Here is a 19,642-nt window from a genome sequence, read left to right on the forward strand (position 1 = left end):
TCTTGGATTAGGGGAAGTTGGAAGCCAGGAAAATATTAAAGAAAATTTCATGTGTGCTTGCTCTATATTCCCTTTCTCTTAGGCATCTGTCTGACTTTTTTTTTTTTTTTTTTGGAGACAATATAGTGGCCTGAAATAATTTTTGGTCTGAGCTAATATGACTATTTTTAGGATTTGGAAGACCAGTAATTTTGTCTAAAATGGAAATAATTAGTTGCAATAAATTGTTTGTTCCTAGAGCAGCCTATCTTGGAGTCCATTTCCCCATTCTACAAGCAGCTGCATTACCATTCCCAATAATCACAAACCATAAGTTGAAAAATAGCCACTTAAACTGAATAATATATAGGTAATATTGTTTGGGTTACTTTAGCAGGAATTCAGCATACCACATTTTTGTCATAAAGGATTTCTAAATAAAGCACTTCTTTTGCTTGATCTTGTGTTTATGTTGACCTATGGCTTGGGCAGTTCTCCTCAGCTGTTTATTCCCAGGTACTGCTCAGTCACTACTGGGTGAGTATGCTCACTCTTAGCTCTCCAATCCCCTAATTGTTTTCAGGGCTTATTGTCTTCACTTGGTTCCTGATAATCCATCTTTCTCACTTTCTCTGCTAAAATCTGATTCTTTTGAAAAAGGTAAGACTCTGGGTATGCCAACTTCTTCTAGTTCTTTCCCTTTCACCCTGGCCCAGAAGCTATTCTCATTCGGATCAGGGAGTGTGGTGGGTGTACTAAGAAGCTTTTCTTCCCCACCCAACCTGTCTGAATCCAAAAAGTGACAACAGTCTCCTAAGCAATCAGATGATTTCATCAGTGGGTTTGCAGAACCACAAGAGATTGAAACTCTGCTAAACCATCTGTTTCCTGACAGGTTAGGTTCATTATTCCTGAATAAACTTCCAGAAAATCTTTTTGTGTCCTTAACAGTAAGAATTCAACAGACTGGAGATCAGGCTGGCTTCTAAGTGGAAAAGTTAATGCTTTTTGTGAAGGCACAATGCAGCCACCTGTGTACTATTACTGTGTGGAAATTAGTCATTTGTCTGGTATAGCTTTTGGTCTGACAAGTTCTGGAGGTAATAAAACAATCCTCCTTTTTGTGGGTTTTTAAGTCAACTTCCCTTTTCTCTCCACCCACAAATGCCATGCACATGCCTCTCTTAACCATGCTGGGCTGTGTACTGTGGGCTGAACTTGCTCATATCAACTTGTAGAGATCTTTTTTTTCCTTGTCCTACTTACAGGATGGATCTGAGGGGGGAATACAGTTCTCCTTAGGGCTTCCTTTTCTATGTATTCAAGTTATATGGCCCAAATCTGGTATTGGTTTTAATCCTTGCAGTCTTTTAATTCATAATTTCTAGTATGAAGGAACACAAAATGACCTCTTTTCATGGCTGGTTCTTCCCCAAACCAGGATAACCATTAAATTTAGCCCGTTTGATTTTATACCTGTGTGTAATCCTTTCCATTGAAGAGAACCCCTGTTCAGAGGCCTGGATGACTAGGCTACAGCTTGAATAGATTTTTAGGTATCCAGACTGAGGATTAAAATGCAGACAGTTTCTTGAACATGTTTTCCTTTTGCAAAGATACTTCTGTTTCTTTTCTTTCTGGTGGAGTGGAAAATAACTTTAAAACAAGTCTTTTTGGAAGAGCTAGGAAACTCCAGTGCATCTCACACTTTTGCTTTTACTTGCTGAATCTGAGAGTATTGCCTTAAAGCAGGGGAGGGATTTGTTTCACTGTAATATGAAGTCACAACCATGATCATCAGCGGCTGAGATGAAGAGGCTGCTTCATGCCACACAGCTGCCATTATGGCCCTCCTTAGGTCCATGGTGTGATTGGTGTCAAGCCTGCCACACTTAATTTGGCCACTTCATCTCCTGTGTTGTTTCTAGCACTTTTGCTGTTTGTTTTTTTTTTCTCCACCTCCTGCTAAAGGAGGATGCTGATACCTCTGCAGTTCAAGAGGCTCAGTAGTTAAACAGGACTACATGTATTGTGGTGCAACACTAACTAGTCTATTGAAAAACAGATTGCCTGCTAATTGGCAAAAGAAGTTTCTGAATCTGCTCAGAGCTTCCCACCAACACTGGATTTTTATAAGTGTCCTCCTCATTTAGAACAATGTTTTATTTTTCTGTTTACAAAGGCTTTTAAAAAGTCAAGTTACACTGCAGCCTGGAAGCAGCTTTTTGAATGTACCTTCTGCATTTGCCGAAGGCTGATGCAATGCTTGCAGTGTTGACAGTGGCTGTAGAAACTGGGACAGAGCTGAGACCCACTGAGGCAAGGGGACAGCCTTGGTAGTGATCTCCAGTGAGGCTGGGAACATCTGCTGAACTTGGCCTTGGGGAATTTAAAGGAGACAAATCTCTTGGGCTTGATAACAGCAGTAAGTGTAGTTGTCAGGCCCTTTGGAATTAAATGCAAATCTCATGGGTTGTAACCACGCAGTGCATTTTCCCTGATAAATTAAGAGCTGCACAAGGTGCAGCAGCACAATGCAGAGCTTGCTATACAGAGTTCCCTCTGTGCTGAAGGACCAGTGGGAGGTACTTGGCTCAACGCTTCTGCCCAGCAGGATGGCATCAAGAGTCTAAGACACTGAGCACTGAATGCACACTGGAAAACAGTTACCACTCATGTGTTCCTGATCGTTGTAATGATGGGAAGGGTTTATCTTAAAGAGCAAAGAATCCCAAAGCAGGATTTTCACGTATTTGCCCGAGTTCTGGAGTGTTTCTTTAATGAATTGCAAGAGAACATGGAGAATGAATGGGTGGCTGAGGCCCCCTGGTGCCAGCAGAGCACACTGCCTGCCTCCAGCAAACGGCCACCAAATCTCACTTTTATTCGTAGTTACTTCAGGTGTTTTAATATTCCACATTTACTTTTCCTTTTTAACACAGAGAAACAATGTTTAGGCTAGAATACCTCATGCTGTACTAATTATTCACATGCAATTGTTTCCTTACTGGAAACATGAATACTCCATCATTTATTTTTCATGTCATGTTTTGCAAAACTGAGCAGAAAATGAAAAAGGGGATTCTGTTTGCCACCATTATCGCTAGTATTTGCATTGAAGGCAAAAAAAATATATGTGAAAGCTGAAGATTTGTAAAGTAATTTTTTTTACCGCATTCATATTTCTGCCCAAGAGTGACTGAGAGGAGAGGTACACAGCTAATAGGGCCTGATGCTATGGTGTATTTAACTTGTGGGTGGGAGATGCTGGGGAGGGAGGAGCTAGATGGTTGTGGGGTTTTGTTTTGGTTTTGTGGTTATTAGCCATGAGGTTTTGATCAAATTGCTAAGACCTTGAGAATCACTTTCAAATACTATGATCTAAGATATAGCAGTATGGACATGTGTTAGAATAGATACCATTTGTGCTTAAAACTTATCTTAAAAGTATATATTCACAACTCTTGTGAATTAATACAGAGCTCGAGGAAAAAGGGGAGGATCTAGAGAATAGCTCCATGCTGGGTAACTTAGTCATGGCTTTTTTCAGTATTTCTGTGTTGCATGGGTTCCAGAATTTGTTTTAAGTGTGGCTTTTGTCAAAATCTAGCTATTTACTCTTGTAAAACAAATTTTTGCCATTCCATCAGATATGAATAGCAGCTGATGAAGTTGAATAAATAAATTAATTTTGGTGTTTAGTCAGATAGTTGGCATGTCCGTTAGGTCTTTATAAGTAGATGTGCTTTTATTTTTGGATGTTGTGTAAAGTATTGCCTGCAGAGGGAAAGTTACCAAAAAGAGCTGAAATGGCTGAGGTGGAGGGGACAGAATGAGAAGAATACAAAGTTAAATGGAATCTCTTTAGGTGACATGGGATCTGTGCCTTTTGCTCTTATTTAGAGTGCATTTTGGAAGCCTGTCATGGTGATCTGTACAAATTCCTGATCAGTTATTCACAGATGCTCCTTTTTAAGGCTGTCAGTCTATAGAGGAAATGGTAACTTTAATCAAAATACATAGTTATGTCAAAATGTTTTGCATGCTAAGTTTTGTTGTTTCTCTGCAAAGATGGTAAGGTTCATACTTCCAAGGTCATAAAACAAAATGCACTGAAAATGCAGATTTCGGCTTTTTTTTTTTGTATTTTAGCTTTTGAGATGACTGAAGACTATAGATATGATCTTGTCAGGCCTCTCTGCTATCTGAATAAGCTCTAGTTACTATCTGAGTTTTAAAAACCTTTTGTTCAGGTGAATTTTTTAAATGAATATCAGTAGGAGACTTAAGAAGAGCAAATAAAAATAAGGGAGGGTTGAGATTTTTTATTTCCTAATTTGGTGTGTTTCTACCGAAGGGAGTATTTTATACTTTGTCAGCATTTTCTACACTTCCTAAGGAGCAGTTCAGGGTGAAGAAATCTAGCTGTGGGATTTTGAGTAGATGTGTGTATGGCACTGAACATACCCCAGCATATTCAATGCTGATGCCTTAAACTGTTCTGGAATTGTAAATGTCTCACTTTTGTTTGGAATAGCTGTGGAGCATTACATTTTTACAGATTAAAAAGGGAAACATTCACTGTAACATGTTGTTGGTTTGTTTGGTTTTTTTTCAGTTCTTCAAGGATCTTATGCATAGCATATGAGGTTTTGCAAGGTTTGCAGTATATGAATAAGCATGGAATGGTCCACCGAGCACTCTCCCCTTGCAATATTCTTTTGGATCGAAAGGTAAAGCTACAGGAATACATCTGTGGGTTTGTTTGCTGTGAACAGGTGCTGTGCTGTGTCACAGATGGACATTGGACAGTCACAGTCCTTTCATTGGGGAAAAAAAATTGCAGATGTGGAAAGTTGTTTGTTTTGTTGTTGGTTTTTAATTACAATTTCCTCTCATCTCCTAAGTTTCAAATGTATTGCCGAACTTATTTTTCTATTCTATCCCAAACCACACTTTTTCTCCCTTCTCAGAGCAGTAATCTAAGTCTATTTGTCATCATTAATTACTTACAAGGCCTTCCGAGCTATTTGAATAGAAGAATACTTCCTATGGCTAATTAGCTGTCACTAATATTTCTTGTGTTCCATGATGATATGATGCTTGCCTTTGAAGATACCAAGATATTTTTTTGTTCATGTTAAATTATTCAGATTTAAGTATCTGTCAATTCTGTCCTCAGACTATTGAGTCGGCTGAGAGGAATACAATTTCTGGTCGTAAAAGTTGAGAGACATTAATAGCTAATGGTGTCCTCAGAGCAGTTTCTTCATCAGAATCAATAGCTAAAGAGTTTGACCTATCTGCATAACTCCTCTATCAATCCTTTTTTACTCAGTTTTGGTAGCATAACTGGATCCTCCCCTTGGAAGGCAAAGAAAGGAGAGGACAAAAATCAGGAACATCAAAAATAAGGAATAGATATATTTTTATGTGCTTGTAAACAAATTAAAATCATCATAATGTTCTAAAATGCAAAAGTACTCTAAGATACTCCTAAATTCAATAAAAGAACAGAAGAAGGCTGTGAGACAATAAACTTCTAAGCTCTCCGCTGCCCTTTGAAAGCTTTCTGAGGAAGCCTTCTCTGTTGCACCATCTGGAGGCTGGCTGAGTGTGATTCATTATTCAGCAGAAATAAGGCCTCTGTTTAACTTCTATGCCTAATTTTTTGTTGTTTTGGTGTTAGCCTTCTGTCTTCACAAATAATAAAAAGTACCTGGAAAAACTCTTTGTTTAAAATACGTGTTGATACTGTTAAGGAGAGCAAGATGATAATGAATTGATGGGACATCTGCAGAAGCAAGGCTGGGTAAATGGAAGACTTGTGGGAATATTGGTCATGTTTAGAGAGTTCTAGGAGTTAAACAGTATTTTGAACAGTTTTCAAGCAGAAAAAATGTTCACTGGAGTATTGAAGCCTTTTTAATTTACTGAAAATACTACTGTAACTTAAAAAGTTCTGATGTGTTCCAAACAAAGTGATTTACTTAATGCTCTTGAGAAGTAAAAACATTAGAAATAAACAGCTCTTTAACTTGCAGTGCACTTCTGCGTAAGAGATGAGGCAGAAATGTAAGAAGGTGTTTTTTGTAGGTTTCTGTCCTCTGACAGCTAATACAGTTTGAAATTATTTTTTAATTTTGTTTATAGCTTTTTTAAGTTAAACACAGATTATTTCAGTGTTGGATTCTGCTGCTCTTGATAATTTATTTTTCCCTTTGCAGGGACATGTGAAGTTGGCTAAATTTGGACTCTACCATATGACTGCTCAAGGTGTTGATGTTGATTTTCCTATAGGGTAAGGATGTAGCTACACAATACAAATATATCAGAGACTGAACTTTTCAGGAAATAAATCATGTTTAGAGCTCCCCTTATACAGAAGCTTCTGATAGTGTCACTAAAGAGGTTGTCATCTGGCTAGGTGAGATGAATGAAAAATAGAGAATGGCTACCATGCCAGTATGTTAGCCTAACTCTGAGATTCCCTTTATTCAGTCAGTCTTTATTCCATAGATTTGCCTTCAGATACTAATACTTCCCTATGACTTAGATTTCTAATTTCAAATTTAGGAAAATGCACAATCAGTGCTTTAGTGTTGCACGCCAATGTAAGGTTTCTATCTCTTCATAATTTTCTGATTTATTTTCAAGTGATCATACTGTATTGCAAACCACTGCTTTGTTGCAGAGGGGTTTTTTTGTCACTTTTTGGTTCTTGATGTGTCATGTTGTTTTCAAATTAAATACTTAGCTGATGTTTCCTTTCAAAATGTGATTGCATACTTTTTAAGTATTATACTGAAGTGTTGACAAAAAGAAAAGTGATAATATTATTTTAAAATCATCTAATAGAAGGTAATATATGTCCTTAACACTTTTTGTTACTTTTTTTTTTTTTGCAAATCCAGAAGTTATTTGATGGGAACACACCATCACTGGAAACCTACTGCCACCCAAAATATGAGCCTAGGACACACTTATTTAATATCCTAATGCTGAAACTCAATCTATGTTTTCCCTAAGATATATAAATATACCACTTTGAAAGCTGAGGTTTCCTTTCACAAAACAACAGAGCTAGTGATTGGGATTTGATCTTTTCTGTAGCAAGCACTACACTGGAGCAGAGCTGCAATGTGTATATTTTGACTGAATAAAATAGGCAGTGTTCTGGTTTCTCAGAATGCCAGATTATTCTGATTGTGTAATGGGAAGTAATTTTTGTTCTGCTTTTTGGACAGAAGGATAGTATCTAATGTTGCTACATCTTTCTAGGTACCCATCATATCTGGCACCTGAAGTAATTGCACAGGGAATAGGCAAACCAAGTGATCACACCCAGTGTGAGAAGCCTCTGCCTTCTGGCCCTAAATCAGATCTGTGGTCTCTTGGTATAATATTATTTGAGCTGTGTGTGGTATGTAAAAGAATAATTCTCTTGATTTTGACTCTGGGGGAATAGTTTCATTAGCTTGATTGCTCTTGAATGTGGGGTTAATGACACCCTGCCCATCACCCAAGCCCAAATATCAGAATATGCTAGCATTCCTACCTGGACAGTACTGGTTTTTGAAAGAATAGGGTGTATTTTGTATGTAGGATGCTTGGTATATGTGTTAACCATGAAGGATAGTTACCAGTGGAGCCACAAGAATTTGACTGCAAGGTAGTTGCATTTAAGAGAAGTTATCAATTATACATTTTTGCTATATCATGATGTGAAACTGTTTCAGCCATAGTTTGGGGTAAATAAGGTTTTTTGTTCTTACATGTAGTTGTGATATGTCTAAAATTCATATGTGGAAGCTTATTTCATTGGTTTTGTATAAAGATGGGATACAATGTTATCTAAATATTTTCATGTAGTAGCTGTTTCTTTCAAATTCAAGTGTAATTTGACTTTGTTATTTTTTAGGGGAGAAAATTATTTCAGAGTTTAGAGATAGCAGAAAGATTGAAGTTTATACTTATGTTAGGTAAGTAGCCCAAAATCAATTTTTCAAATTTCCAAGGAGCTCTATGATTAGAGTTTTACAGACTAATCAGCTTATGATGCTGAGACCTAAAGCACTTTACCTTTGTCATCTTTCATCTACATATTTAAATAGGCATTTGTAGTGTGTTGCTTCTCTAGGGAAAGTATGGAGCTGGGTGCCAGGGAAAAAACTTGGGAAAAGCTGGCAGTATGTTAGAGGAGGGGCAAACTATTTAAGAAAAATTAAAGACAAGAAAACATCCTCAAGAATGATGGTCGTTTTCATGGTTATTTGTTGGTTTGTGTTGCAGGAGGTTTCTGAAATGAGTTGGGAATTGATGACGCTGAAGGAAACTATCCCCTACAGTGCCTGTGTAGTAATGGCCAAGTAGGGAGAAGCAGGACTCAAATAGGAAGACAAAAATAAAGAGAGATGAGAAGTGTTCTAGTGAACTCAGGCTTCTGTCTCTGTTTTTACTCTCAAACTATAAAACATCACTGCACAAGTGGAATTTTGCCTTAATGTAGATGAGTTAGGAAGTGTGACTATCCTTGCAGATTTTAAAACTTGGTTTTTGGTAGTGTTTATGTATAAACCATGGAATGGGGAAGGGCATGAGTTTGCAATTTGAAGCCTTAACAGTAAGTTATTATTATTATCCAGAGCAAACAACAATACTGTTAAATTAATTGCTCTCAGGAGAAATATCTTTTTCATTCAGCAGCTAGTGCTTGAGTGCTGAAATTCTGACTGTTTTGGGGATTTGGTAGCAAGGCTTCCTAAGGCATCTCCATACACTTCAACCTGAATTCAAGTTGTTGGTTTATCCACTGAAAAGCATTAATGTCCTGACTTGGGAATTATTTGTTCAATAAAGCAGTGACAAGAAGTTCTAAAATACTGCTAGTATTATCTGCAAGGAAAACAGAGGCAAAAGTTACTTAAAGTTTCATGTAGGTACCCTTGAGTTCTTCCAAGGAATTATTTTAATTTTTTGTTTATAAGTTGAAAGATTGTTTTACTTTATTTGGCAGAGTCTGACACTCTGGACTAGGCCTGTAAATATTCACTGTTACCTTAGATGTGCTACTTAACTTTCCTAGGCTTCTGTCTGCATAGGTTATAATAATTTTCATTTCTGATTTTGATAATTCACTTTCAAATGATGTAGCAATATCAGTAAAAAGCCAAAATTAAGTGCTTTTTATTTGAGTGGACATTTATCTGAGATCCTTTCTAATTGGTATCACTCAGTAATTAACTTTTTATTGTTCTGTTTATTTTTCACAGGCTGTGTAGATGATATTGTAACTGTATTGGCTGAAGAACATGGTTGCCTTGATATTATTCAGGTTTGTGAAACTCATTTGCTCTTCCATGCTGTCTTACCCAAAATATTTTATTATTGCTGCATAGTATTTTGTGCATTTATTTTTTTAATTCATTTGGTCACTTACTGTATTGCAGTATGATGAAAAATTTTGAAGCCATAACTACATATCTAAGATCCTTTCAAATAGCCAGCACTGGTAATGTTCTTTCTTAAAATTGCTGTCAGTCTCAGTAAATGTTAATGCTCTCTGAGTAGTTTAATAAGCTATAAATTTTCTTTAAAGATTTGGTGATTAAGTATTCTTCTTCCAGAAATTATGTCCTCCAGCTGGTCCTCTTTACAGATTCTGATAGTGTAGGTTTATATAGTTCAACTTTTCCTTAGCCACAAAAATGATTACTGAATTTTAGTGTCTGTATATTTTGGGACATTATATGAAGGAGTTCTGATTGTTAGCAGAAGGCAGTGGCCAGGCATTGCATTGTTTCCAGCAGGGTACAGAGTATCTAAATTAAAAAATAAGTAAAAGGCTGCATACATTGCACATTTTCCAGATTTTTTTCCCCTGAATCAAATGTAGGACTGGGAGGTGAGAAGAATTACTTCCCCAGAATTTTGGTCTCACACGGCCAACCTCATGTGCGTAGGTGTGAAATTTTACTGCCCACAAGGGAATATCCTGTATGTTAAAAGTTAAGTATGAGCCAAGTGACTTGCTGAATTAAGACAGTAATAAACAGACCTCCTCCGTATTTTTCTTATGTTCCAGGACCTTTCTGAAAATATCATAGCTCTACTGAAGAAATGCCTTACGTTCCAGCCTTCTAAGAGGCAAGTGTTCAGTCCTGGGGCCTGGTGAACTCTGTGGGTTACTAAGAAATCAGAAGACCTGTTGCTGAACCTTTTTTTTGGAATACTGACATTTGGGCTACCTATAAGAAATTCTCAGTTTTGTGCTTTTCAGTGATTAAAAGAGAAGAATTAGAGGTCAGAATTTGGGCTGTAAACAGACTAGCTTGTTGTGCTGCATGAATTGAAAAATCTTGGTAGACGTTTTTTGCTATTAAAATTTCTGAAGCCCAATATAATTTAAAATAACTTGCTAATATTAATTACTGGGGACCTTTTTTTTGCTGAAATGCAACATTTTTTGGGAGCACTTTGCTCTAATTGTTTTATCCTCTTCTCTTAATTTAAGGCCAACTCCAGAGGAATTGCTACATGACAGTTTGTTCAGTGAGGTATCCCCACTATATCCTCCATTCCACAAACCTGCTGGTCTGTTCTCATCTTCTCCAAGGTGTGCCAATTTAACACTACCTGAAGACATAAGTCAATTATGTAAAGGTAAAAGCAGGTAGTGGGATAAATGTCATTGGAGGGGGAAGGAAAATAAAATGTTATTGCATTTTCTCTCCAGCAAATTATTCACAGAGACTGTTAAATGTTACAACACTAGATTAATGCAGTAAGTTGTTTAATGGAGGGAGACATGGACAAACATGTTTTGAGGGATGTCTGCAAACCAAAGTAGTCAAGTCTTAATTTTATGCTTCAAACTCAGGGGAAAAAAAATAACATTAGTGTTCAAGTCCATGTTGCAAAAGCAGTGTCATCTTTTGCCTTCAGAATTTGGACACGTGCATGTATAAGGTCATTTTTTTCTGCTTATGGATAATTGAATTCTGCTAGATCATAACATAAGATGATTTTTGGAAGTACTGGTGGAAAGCAGAGTCTTTGTGAAAGAGGTCACATTCTGGACTAAAAGATTAAAGTTCTAAGTTTTAAACCACAGTATGTTGAAAATGTTATGGCTCTTAAATCCTGATTAGTTTTTTTCTTATGAACTTGGAGATGTTTAGAAAATCTCATCTAGATAAAGATTTTTTCCTTGTTAGAATGAGTGTGGTATGTGAAGGGAAGAGAGATTATAACTACTTAGTAGGAATCACTTGTTTCTTATTTTAGGTCTTAGTGCTATGCACAAAACACTGTTTCGTTTTGTTTAAAAACACACAGGAAGCAGAAGTCCACATTCGATGTATTCACATTCGATGTGAGGAGTTCATGGCAAACTGCAGAAATACCTGCATTTTTAATGACTTCTTTCCTTAAATCTCCTTAAAGAGCACTTGCGAAGGAAAGATCACTTTTCCTCTAGCTTTTTCACATTAGGGTTATGACCTTTCAAGCAGAATAATATTTTTTTTTTCTACGGTATGTGTTTAGAGTTGTAGAAAGAGATACAGACTACCTAAAAGGCTGTAATTTATTTTTGTGTCATTTCTCCCAACAGATGAAGATAATGATTACCTAGCAGAAAGATCAGTTGAAGAGGTTTATTATCTCTGGTGTTTGGCTGGAGGAGACTTGGAGAAAGAACTTGTCAACAAGGAAATAATTCGATCAAAGCCACCTGTCTGCACACTTCCCAAGTAAGGGTGAAGGAGCACTTTAAAGGGATGGACGGATGGATGGATGGAGAGCACTAGTGATTGCAAGAAAACATACTTAGTTTAAAGACCTGTACATGTGAAAACCACTGAAAATAGCATTCTTGAACAGAAGGAAATTGTCACTTCCCTCTTATCCAGTTTAAGGCATTATTTGAATGCCTTGTATCTGTCTCCTACCTATTGCTTTCTGAAATTTGAAAAGATGCTGGTGAAGTGGAAAATACTGTAATGGGAGTCCCTAAATTTTGCACACTTTCCAATAGTATTAAGTTTTACTAATAATGTCTCACTGCTCTTCAGAGGGATATTTGTAATTTAATTTAATATGTTATGTAGCAAATTCTCACATTCTGAATGTCCTTTCACAGAGCAGCAGTACTGAATGGACAGCCAAGTTATTCAGCAGATCACCTATTACTTTGTTTCCAAAATGCTTTGTTTTATGATTTAGAATTCTGTAACAGCATTTTAGTGATTGCTACTTTTATCTTACTGCTGCACATGTTGCAATTTTATGTAGAACATTGATGTTTTAATCTTATGACCTGATCTTAATAGCATAATTAGGTGGCCATATATATCAATTTACTGTTTCTGTGTTTAAAAACCAGATGAAGTATGTGTACAGACAAGATGCAATATCTTTTAAAAAAAAAATGGTGGAAATAGATTTTAAGTGTTATTTTGGTGTCAAAATTAATGTGAGATTTTCTTTGCTCATTGGTGAATAGAGATGCTTTTCAATTTTGAGGGACAAATATTTTCCACCATACTATCTTGAAGATGAGGAGTTAATTTCAAAAATGCAATCTATCTTTAAGTGACACTGAGAATGCTAGGTTAAATTATGAAAATCAGTTTCATGTGGTCTTCTGTAAAAGTATCATGATAGAGCATACAGAAATTTTCCATTATCTTGGATACATTTGTATCCTTAGATGGACTGCAACAGAAAAGGTCAGACTTCCACTTGGGGTTTTTTGGCATGATGGGAACTGCCTTTCATATGATAATATTTTATTTTTGCTTTTCACAATAAATGACAGGCCTGTTCTGTGCGAGAGCAAGGAATAAAAGGGGTTATTAATCCCATAGCTCATAACTCTTTCTTTATGTGCAAAGCAAAGTTACAGAAAACCTGAAATGTGCCATTTTACAGAAAAAGCTGTCTGAATAACTTAAGGTGATTGTACATTCACTTGATAGCAGGTTTCATGCCATGCAGAGTCAATACAGTATACTTCTAAGACCTAATACTTTGTTTTAAGGAGGAAACTTCTTGATGTTTTTTCCCTAGCTCAAGTCCTGTGTTATAAAATGACCTGATTTTTTTGTCATTTTGAAGCTTTTTATTAGAAGATGGTGAGAGCTTTGGCCAAGGACGAGATAGAAGTTCCCTCCTAGATGACACAACTGTGACTTTATCTCTGTGCCAGCTCCGAAATGTAAGAGTGATATTGTGCATTTCTTATGTTCTTCTCTGCAGAAACATTTGTTTAAAGGGAATATGTAACAGCAGCTCCTACTGCTGTTTCTACCAACAGAAGTTTCACTGATTCTGAGAGAGTACTTCTTAGTGTCCAAGTCAGATTCTGGTTTGTGCTGTTAAATTGCTTTGCCTGCAAAAGCTTAGTAAATTTAATTTGTCTTCTGTCCCTCCCTTTCCTTTTTCTGTTACCTGCTTTGTTCCAGTGTAGTGCAAATTGTTCTGTACTACTTGGTATTCTCCACTATTGTTACAACTATTTGCTCAGGGAATGTCTTCTGTATGCTTTAATTACTGCCTGTCAATGGCTCACATTATCCAAAAGTAAACCAATTCAGTTCAGTTTCAGCTTCTCAAAAGCTTTATACTTAATATTGGATACCAATTTTCTGCTAGTTGATTATTAATTTTTTGGAATATTTGGCATGAAATGGCTAGTTCAAAAGATCTCTTCAAAGCATTTTTCAAAAATGCTGTAATGCAGTTTTCTTCCATCTTCATTGGGAAAATCACCACATGATAACTCATGATTTGGCTTGGTGTAATGATCAGTTACAAGATTTACTGTATATATCACTGAAATGTTTTAATTGTTTACGTGTCTTTGCTCAAGTGGAGCTTTATTGCTGTCAAATTGGGAAACTATGCTGCACTGTTTGCAACTTGCTTTTTATAGCAGCAAATTCAATTCTGTCAGGTTTTTTTGAAAAACCCTTTTCATAATACAGGGATTAGGACAATAAAGAAGGTGACTCCTGACTCTGCCCCCTTAATATTGGAGGTAGTGTGTCATACACTGTGTAAACACATTTCTTCAGTAGAACTTTGCTTCACCCAAATGCGTCAAGGCAGACCAAAGAACTGGGTTATTTTCTTCAGTAAATCAGTGGGGCTGGCGAGGCAGGAGGGAGGTTTAAAATCTATTTCAAACATAATACACACTGCAGCTTCTGCTGTTGTTCTCACTAGAGGGCAGTTTTTAAAGGCTTTTTTTAAACATTTTGATCTGTAATTTTGGATATTGCTGCCAACTTCTATAAGTGCAGCAGGAAATAATTATATACCGAAATTTCGTTTTGTGGAAGATGCAAGACTGAACCTTGCAGTGTTAGTTGAAATAAGTTTTTAAACTTGTGCAATTCTTCAGACACCTTTATAGAGCAGAGCATGATGCTTATAATCAAAAGAGGAGCAGTACCGAGTGAGCAGAGAGTGAACTCTTCGATCAGCCCCAAGAGGAACAGGCTGTGTGCCTGCAAGTTAAGGGCTGAACTGCAAGACAGAGCACTGCAGGGAACGTGGCATTAAACATTAATCATGCACCATAAGAGGTCTGAAAACTTCAGTCAAAAATCCAGCCATGTTTGTCTGTCACCTTTGCTGAGTGTATTTCCTAAAAGGAATTCAAGTTTGCATAACTCCTGACCTGATTAGAACCATAAAAGCAAGTTGTGCAGTTGCTTTGCAGCACTTGGATAGGAAGTCCATGTAGAAAAATGAGGAAACAAAGAAGAATTATGTAATACTATTGATCTATTAATCCATGGTGCCTATAAACTATTTTTTTGTGTGGGAATAGGTTTATGGATATCTTTAGGCAGGAGAACTTCCAAAAGGAAGTTTTAGTGTTGAAACTTCTGAAAGGTTTTAGTGTTGAAGGCTGAATGCTTCATTGCTGGCAGAGGACTGAGCTAATGTTTAGGTCTCAAGGCAAGTTACTGAATTTGACAAATGAATTGCTATTTAATAGTTTTTGTACTCCACTAAGATTTCCACTTGAATTCTGAGCAGCATTCTGATAACAAATTATTTTTCTTCCTCCTTTCAGAGACTGAAGGATGTTGGTGGAGAAGCATTTTATCCGTTGCTTGAAGATGAGTAAGTATGTGTGTAAATTGGTACATCTGTAACACACTGAATTTTGAGTAATTAGTTTTATTTGAGTGGCACACTGCGCAGCTAGACACAACTGCCTCCCAAAATCAAAACTAACATGTCTTTGTTTGGCTCTGAAAGAGCTGATAAACATGCTACACTTCAGACCCTGATACCAAACTGAGGATCTTAGCCTCTGTCCTAGAAATCATTTGTTTGTGTTGAATATTCAAAATTACTCGTTTATTCTTGTTTCTAAGAAATGCTTCATGCAGTATTAATTATTTTCAGTGGTTGGGTTTTCTTGCTGTTCACTATTATTACCCTTTTTTTTCCAGCCAGCCAGCTTTACCTCATTCCAACAGTAGCAATGAGCTCTCTGCAGCTGCTACTCTTCCTCTGATCATCCGGGAGAGGGACACAGAGTACCAGCTAAATAGAATTGTCCTCTTTGACAGGCTGTTGAAGGTATGGAGTCCTTGTGATGCTGGATAATTGGATTTGGTCTGTTAATTGGAAGATTTTGAAAGACCAAGTAATTGTAAAAGGAAGCAGAGGTGCAAGAGACCACAATAGCAAAGGGGGAAGAAAAAAAACCTTCAGAAGTATAAGAAGATTGAAAAAAAAATAGAACAAATTATTCTTAGTACTGGTGAATATAAAAGTAGATCTTAAATAGAGCTGCTGCTAATACTGGTTATTTACTGATGAAAATAATTTTACATCCTTTATTTCATAACAGACTAAGCTATTATAGGTATAAATATGCCTGCAATTTCTGCATTTCCAAGCAGTAAAGTATTTGAAAACATGGCAATGCCATGTTAAAAATGTGACATTTATACTGGGTAAAGGAATAGCAGCCCCTAATTTACATATATGCACAGAGAGAGATTCCTGTTTAACGACGAGAGAGCTGATGCACATGAACAAGGATAAACTAATAATGTTTAATAAAACAAAGGTGGATTTATGAAAATAAAGATACAATGAAGAAAAAATTCATAGTACAAATTTGTATCAGTAGATCTATTCAGTAGATCTATTCAGTACCAAAGCACATGGATGCATTTATGAGAAAGAGCAGACATTTTAACATCAAACAGTAGTCCTTCATCCAGGCATTCCAGCTAAGAATTAAATTCACTTTTTGTGTAACTTGTATTTACTGTTTTCATTTGGGGAAAGACTGTCCCTGTTTTGAGATTTGAATTGTTTCAGTTACATGATAACTTTTTTTTTGGTTAATCTCTTCTCTTTGAAGGCCTACCCATACAAGAAAAATCAAATTTGGAAAGAAGCCAGGATTGACATCCCTCCCCTTCTGAGAGGCATAACCTGGGCTGCCTTGTTGGGTGTTGAGGTAAGGGTGGTTGGAGAAGTTCCAGTACTGACTGGGGATGGAGTGCATTAGGAATGGGGTTGACAAGGAAACTGGAATGGGCTTAAAGATCTGGTAGGTAGGTTGCTGGAATTCCAAACAAAATGAGTAATAAAATTGTGCAAATAAAGATGATGTTCTGACAAACTTGCTTATTTTCTGTAAGGTCATTTGATTTCAGAAAGCGTATGTGAACTTGACTGCCTTTAATTTTGATTATTATTTTCAGTGGAAAATAATACCCTGACATTTTGCAGTTAACTGGGGTTTTTTGTTTTGATTTTTAATATTTTGACAAATGCAGTTGACAATCCTGCTCCAGTCAGCAGTAGTTGGACAAAACAGCAGAAAACACGTGATATGTATTTTTCTTGCCTACCAGTCAATACACTTCCCAGAAAGAATGGAGAATAAATCAATCAAATACAGTCCTTTGGGACAATGGAATGTCCCAGAAACGAGGGCTCCTCACAGAGTTGCTGGACTACCCAGCTGTTGGATTTATCTTGCTTGCAATCCTGCAGCAGCAGATCATAAAGATTCTTAGAGATAACACATCCTAGGTTATTCAGGAGATTTAGCTTAGGATGTGATCTGCTGAGTACCATGTAATATAATCAACAAAAAAGCTGGAAAGATGAAGAAAAACTGCTGGTCAGGCTTGTAGCCTGAGTTTTAGGAAATGAGTCAATTCTCATGCTTCAGCAACTTGCCATCTGTACAATATGGGTGTTTTCCTGTCCCATAACAATAAAATGGGCTTGTTAATAGAACTGAGAGCACCTCTTGACTTGAAAATGGGAAACTACAAAGTGCATGGCTTTCTGCGTAAACAACTGAAAATTGCTGAAGATCATGCTGAGGAGATCTATAGGAGGGTCTGCATGAGTAACAGAATAAAGATGTTTAGTAACAGAGTTAGTAACAGAATAAAGATGGTTTTGCTGAAATTAAGCTGTCAGAATCTTCTGTTTTTCTGCTAACTAGAGTTCCTAACAAAAACACTCAACTTCTCATATCACCATGTACATATGCACTTATGTTGGTGAGGGCTTTCTAAATTCAAATATTCTTCTTCCACATTTAGGGTGCCATAGAAGCAAAATATGATGCCATTGATAAAGACACACCGATCCCTACAGACAGACAAGTAAGACTTATGGTGTTACCAAATATTGTCACTTGAAGATCTTCCCCACCCATCACTTGCCTATTGCAGCACACCTGGTGGATAACAACAGTATAGTTCCCCTTGCCCTCCAGTCTTACACTGTAGCAAAAATCTTGCAAACAGATTGACTCAAGTACTTTAACTCCACTTACAAAATGGGGAAGCTGAAATTCTTTTTTTTCTTTATAATCACTGTTTCTGTAGCAGCAAGCAGTGTAGTGAACAGTATTCATGATTTTTTTGTTAAAAATCCTGGATTTACCAATGCTTGTTGTGCCTGTTGGACCTTATGGCAGATACTGCTGAGAACCTTGAGGTCCTATAATGTGAGCTATACTTCATAGAAATGGGGGTTTCAGCAATTTGGTTGTCGAAGAGCAGAATGCTCTCAAATGTTTTCTTACCAGACATAAAAAGACATTACAAACAACAACTATTCCTTTCAGCTGGGTGAAGAAGTATTTTCCATCAAATTGATTGCAACATTGAGAACTCTGTCTTGGTTACCTTTGAGAACAAAGCAATATTACCACCTAAAATGAGTCCAGGAGTAAAAAAACTGTAACTGTCGTCTGTTTTCTGCCTTTTCAAGGGCTAGAACCCTTTAAAAAATCAGAGTGCAGAAAAGGAGAAAAAAAAATTTCTAGTTTTAGACTTTGACAGGTGTGTTAGGTTCCCTGTCCATTGTGGTTTTGAGAGTGATGGAGGAAGCAGATCGTGTATGATGGTGGTCTGACCTACATATTTTGGCTGACTTCTACCTCTAGTGTTGCAAGATTGCTGTAGTGCTGCCCCACTCATCCCAATTTCTCTTTGTATGCTTGGCTGTGGTGCAGATTGAAGTTGATATTCCTCGTTGCCATCAGTATGATGAACTGCTGTCATCACCAGAGGGTCATGCAAAGTTCAGACGTGTATTGAAGGCCTGGGTTGTTTCCCATCCTAATTTAGTGTACTGGCAAGGTGAGTTTGACTGCTTGGCAAGGGTGGATAATTGAATGGAAGGCTTTGATTGACTTAAAACTACCTCCTGCTTTTCACCCCCGCAGTATAAGCCTTTTTTGGATGCTTTCCTTTCTGTTTCCTTTGAAGAATGAATCCGTGGGTTATTGCAAATTTAAATCCTAATAACTTATGTTTAATTTGAAATAAAAAATTGCCCCACTCTTTGTTATATATTCAATCTTCATAAGTTTCAGTCACTGTATTTTAAAAAGAAAAGTCTGTTGCTTGCTATTAAGCTCCAAGATAATACTGCAAAAGTTACTGAATTCTTGGAATGGTAATTGCCATTTCTTGCATGCCTTGGCAGAATAATCAATTTGGCATTATAGCTGAACAATTTGAAATCCTTGCTGTTTTCATGCATATATTTCACAGTTGTTCTCACCATCACTTGTGAAGGCCTGATAGTGCAGAACCAGTATCTAGTGTGCAAGTTTTCATTAGAAATTCATGTCTTTATCTTGTGCATTAAAATAAATGAGCTCTTTGTGCTGTTTCTTCATGGCTCTTCTCTCTTTAGGTCTTGACTCTCTTTGTGCACCGTTTCTGTACTTGAATTTTAACAATGAAGGTGAGTACCTTTTTCTGCAGTTAGCGAAGAAAAGCACAGTCTCTTATCTGTATCTACGTGCAGACAGATGTGTGAATCCACTTAGAGATGGAAAGTTTCTCTATCTACAAAGGAATTTTAAAGCTCTTGTTGCCACAGGTCAAAAGAAATGGTTGGAGTTTTGAAAACTGCATGTGGTGTACTGCTCTTCAAGCAGGGGTTCAAGTACTGTTTATTGCCAAGTGCAATAATGATATATTTTTAAAAGCACAAGTAAATAGAAAAAGGAAGAAATGCTGCTGTAGCACTTGTATTTTTCAGTGAAGCTGTAGTTCAGCCTTGCTTAACGTGCATGTATTATTTGGTAACCTAAGCATTAAAGTGTCAGACCAGCTTTGTTCAGAAAAGCTGATGGTAGTTT

The 19,642-nt window shown here is 36.9% G+C and overlaps 1 protein-coding gene across 3 annotated transcripts in view; it reads left to right on the forward strand.

Annotated features, from left to right (window-relative positions):
- Positions 1 to 19,642, forward strand: part of TBCK (TBC1 domain containing kinase) — an 87,412-nt gene that overhangs the window by 16,942 nt on the left and 50,828 nt on the right. For all 3 annotated transcript variants that reach the window (XM_038135066.1, XM_038135067.1, XM_038135068.1), the window contains exons 4-18: positions 4,598 to 4,712; positions 6,207 to 6,280; positions 7,261 to 7,402; positions 7,901 to 7,961; positions 9,252 to 9,313; positions 10,064 to 10,125; positions 10,493 to 10,641; positions 11,594 to 11,732; positions 13,099 to 13,198; positions 15,068 to 15,117; positions 15,453 to 15,582; positions 16,379 to 16,477; positions 17,583 to 17,645; positions 18,503 to 18,629; positions 19,192 to 19,242. In XM_038135066.1, coding sequence (XP_037990994.1) covers positions 4,598 to 4,712; positions 6,207 to 6,280; positions 7,261 to 7,402; positions 7,901 to 7,961; positions 9,252 to 9,313; positions 10,064 to 10,125; positions 10,493 to 10,641; positions 11,594 to 11,732; positions 13,099 to 13,198; positions 15,068 to 15,117; positions 15,453 to 15,582; positions 16,379 to 16,477; positions 17,583 to 17,645; positions 18,503 to 18,629; positions 19,192 to 19,242 — 1,424 coding nt within the window. The remainder of the gene's footprint in view (positions 1 to 4,597; positions 4,713 to 6,206; positions 6,281 to 7,260; positions 7,403 to 7,900; positions 7,962 to 9,251; positions 9,314 to 10,063; positions 10,126 to 10,492; positions 10,642 to 11,593; positions 11,733 to 13,098; positions 13,199 to 15,067; positions 15,118 to 15,452; positions 15,583 to 16,378; positions 16,478 to 17,582; positions 17,646 to 18,502; positions 18,630 to 19,191; positions 19,243 to 19,642) is intronic.

The sequence above is a fragment of the Motacilla alba genome, chromosome 4 (assembly GCF_015832195.1).
Source record: "Motacilla alba alba isolate MOTALB_02 chromosome 4, Motacilla_alba_V1.0_pri, whole genome shotgun sequence".
Lineage (NCBI taxonomy): Eukaryota > Metazoa > Chordata > Aves > Passeriformes > Motacillidae > Motacilla > Motacilla alba.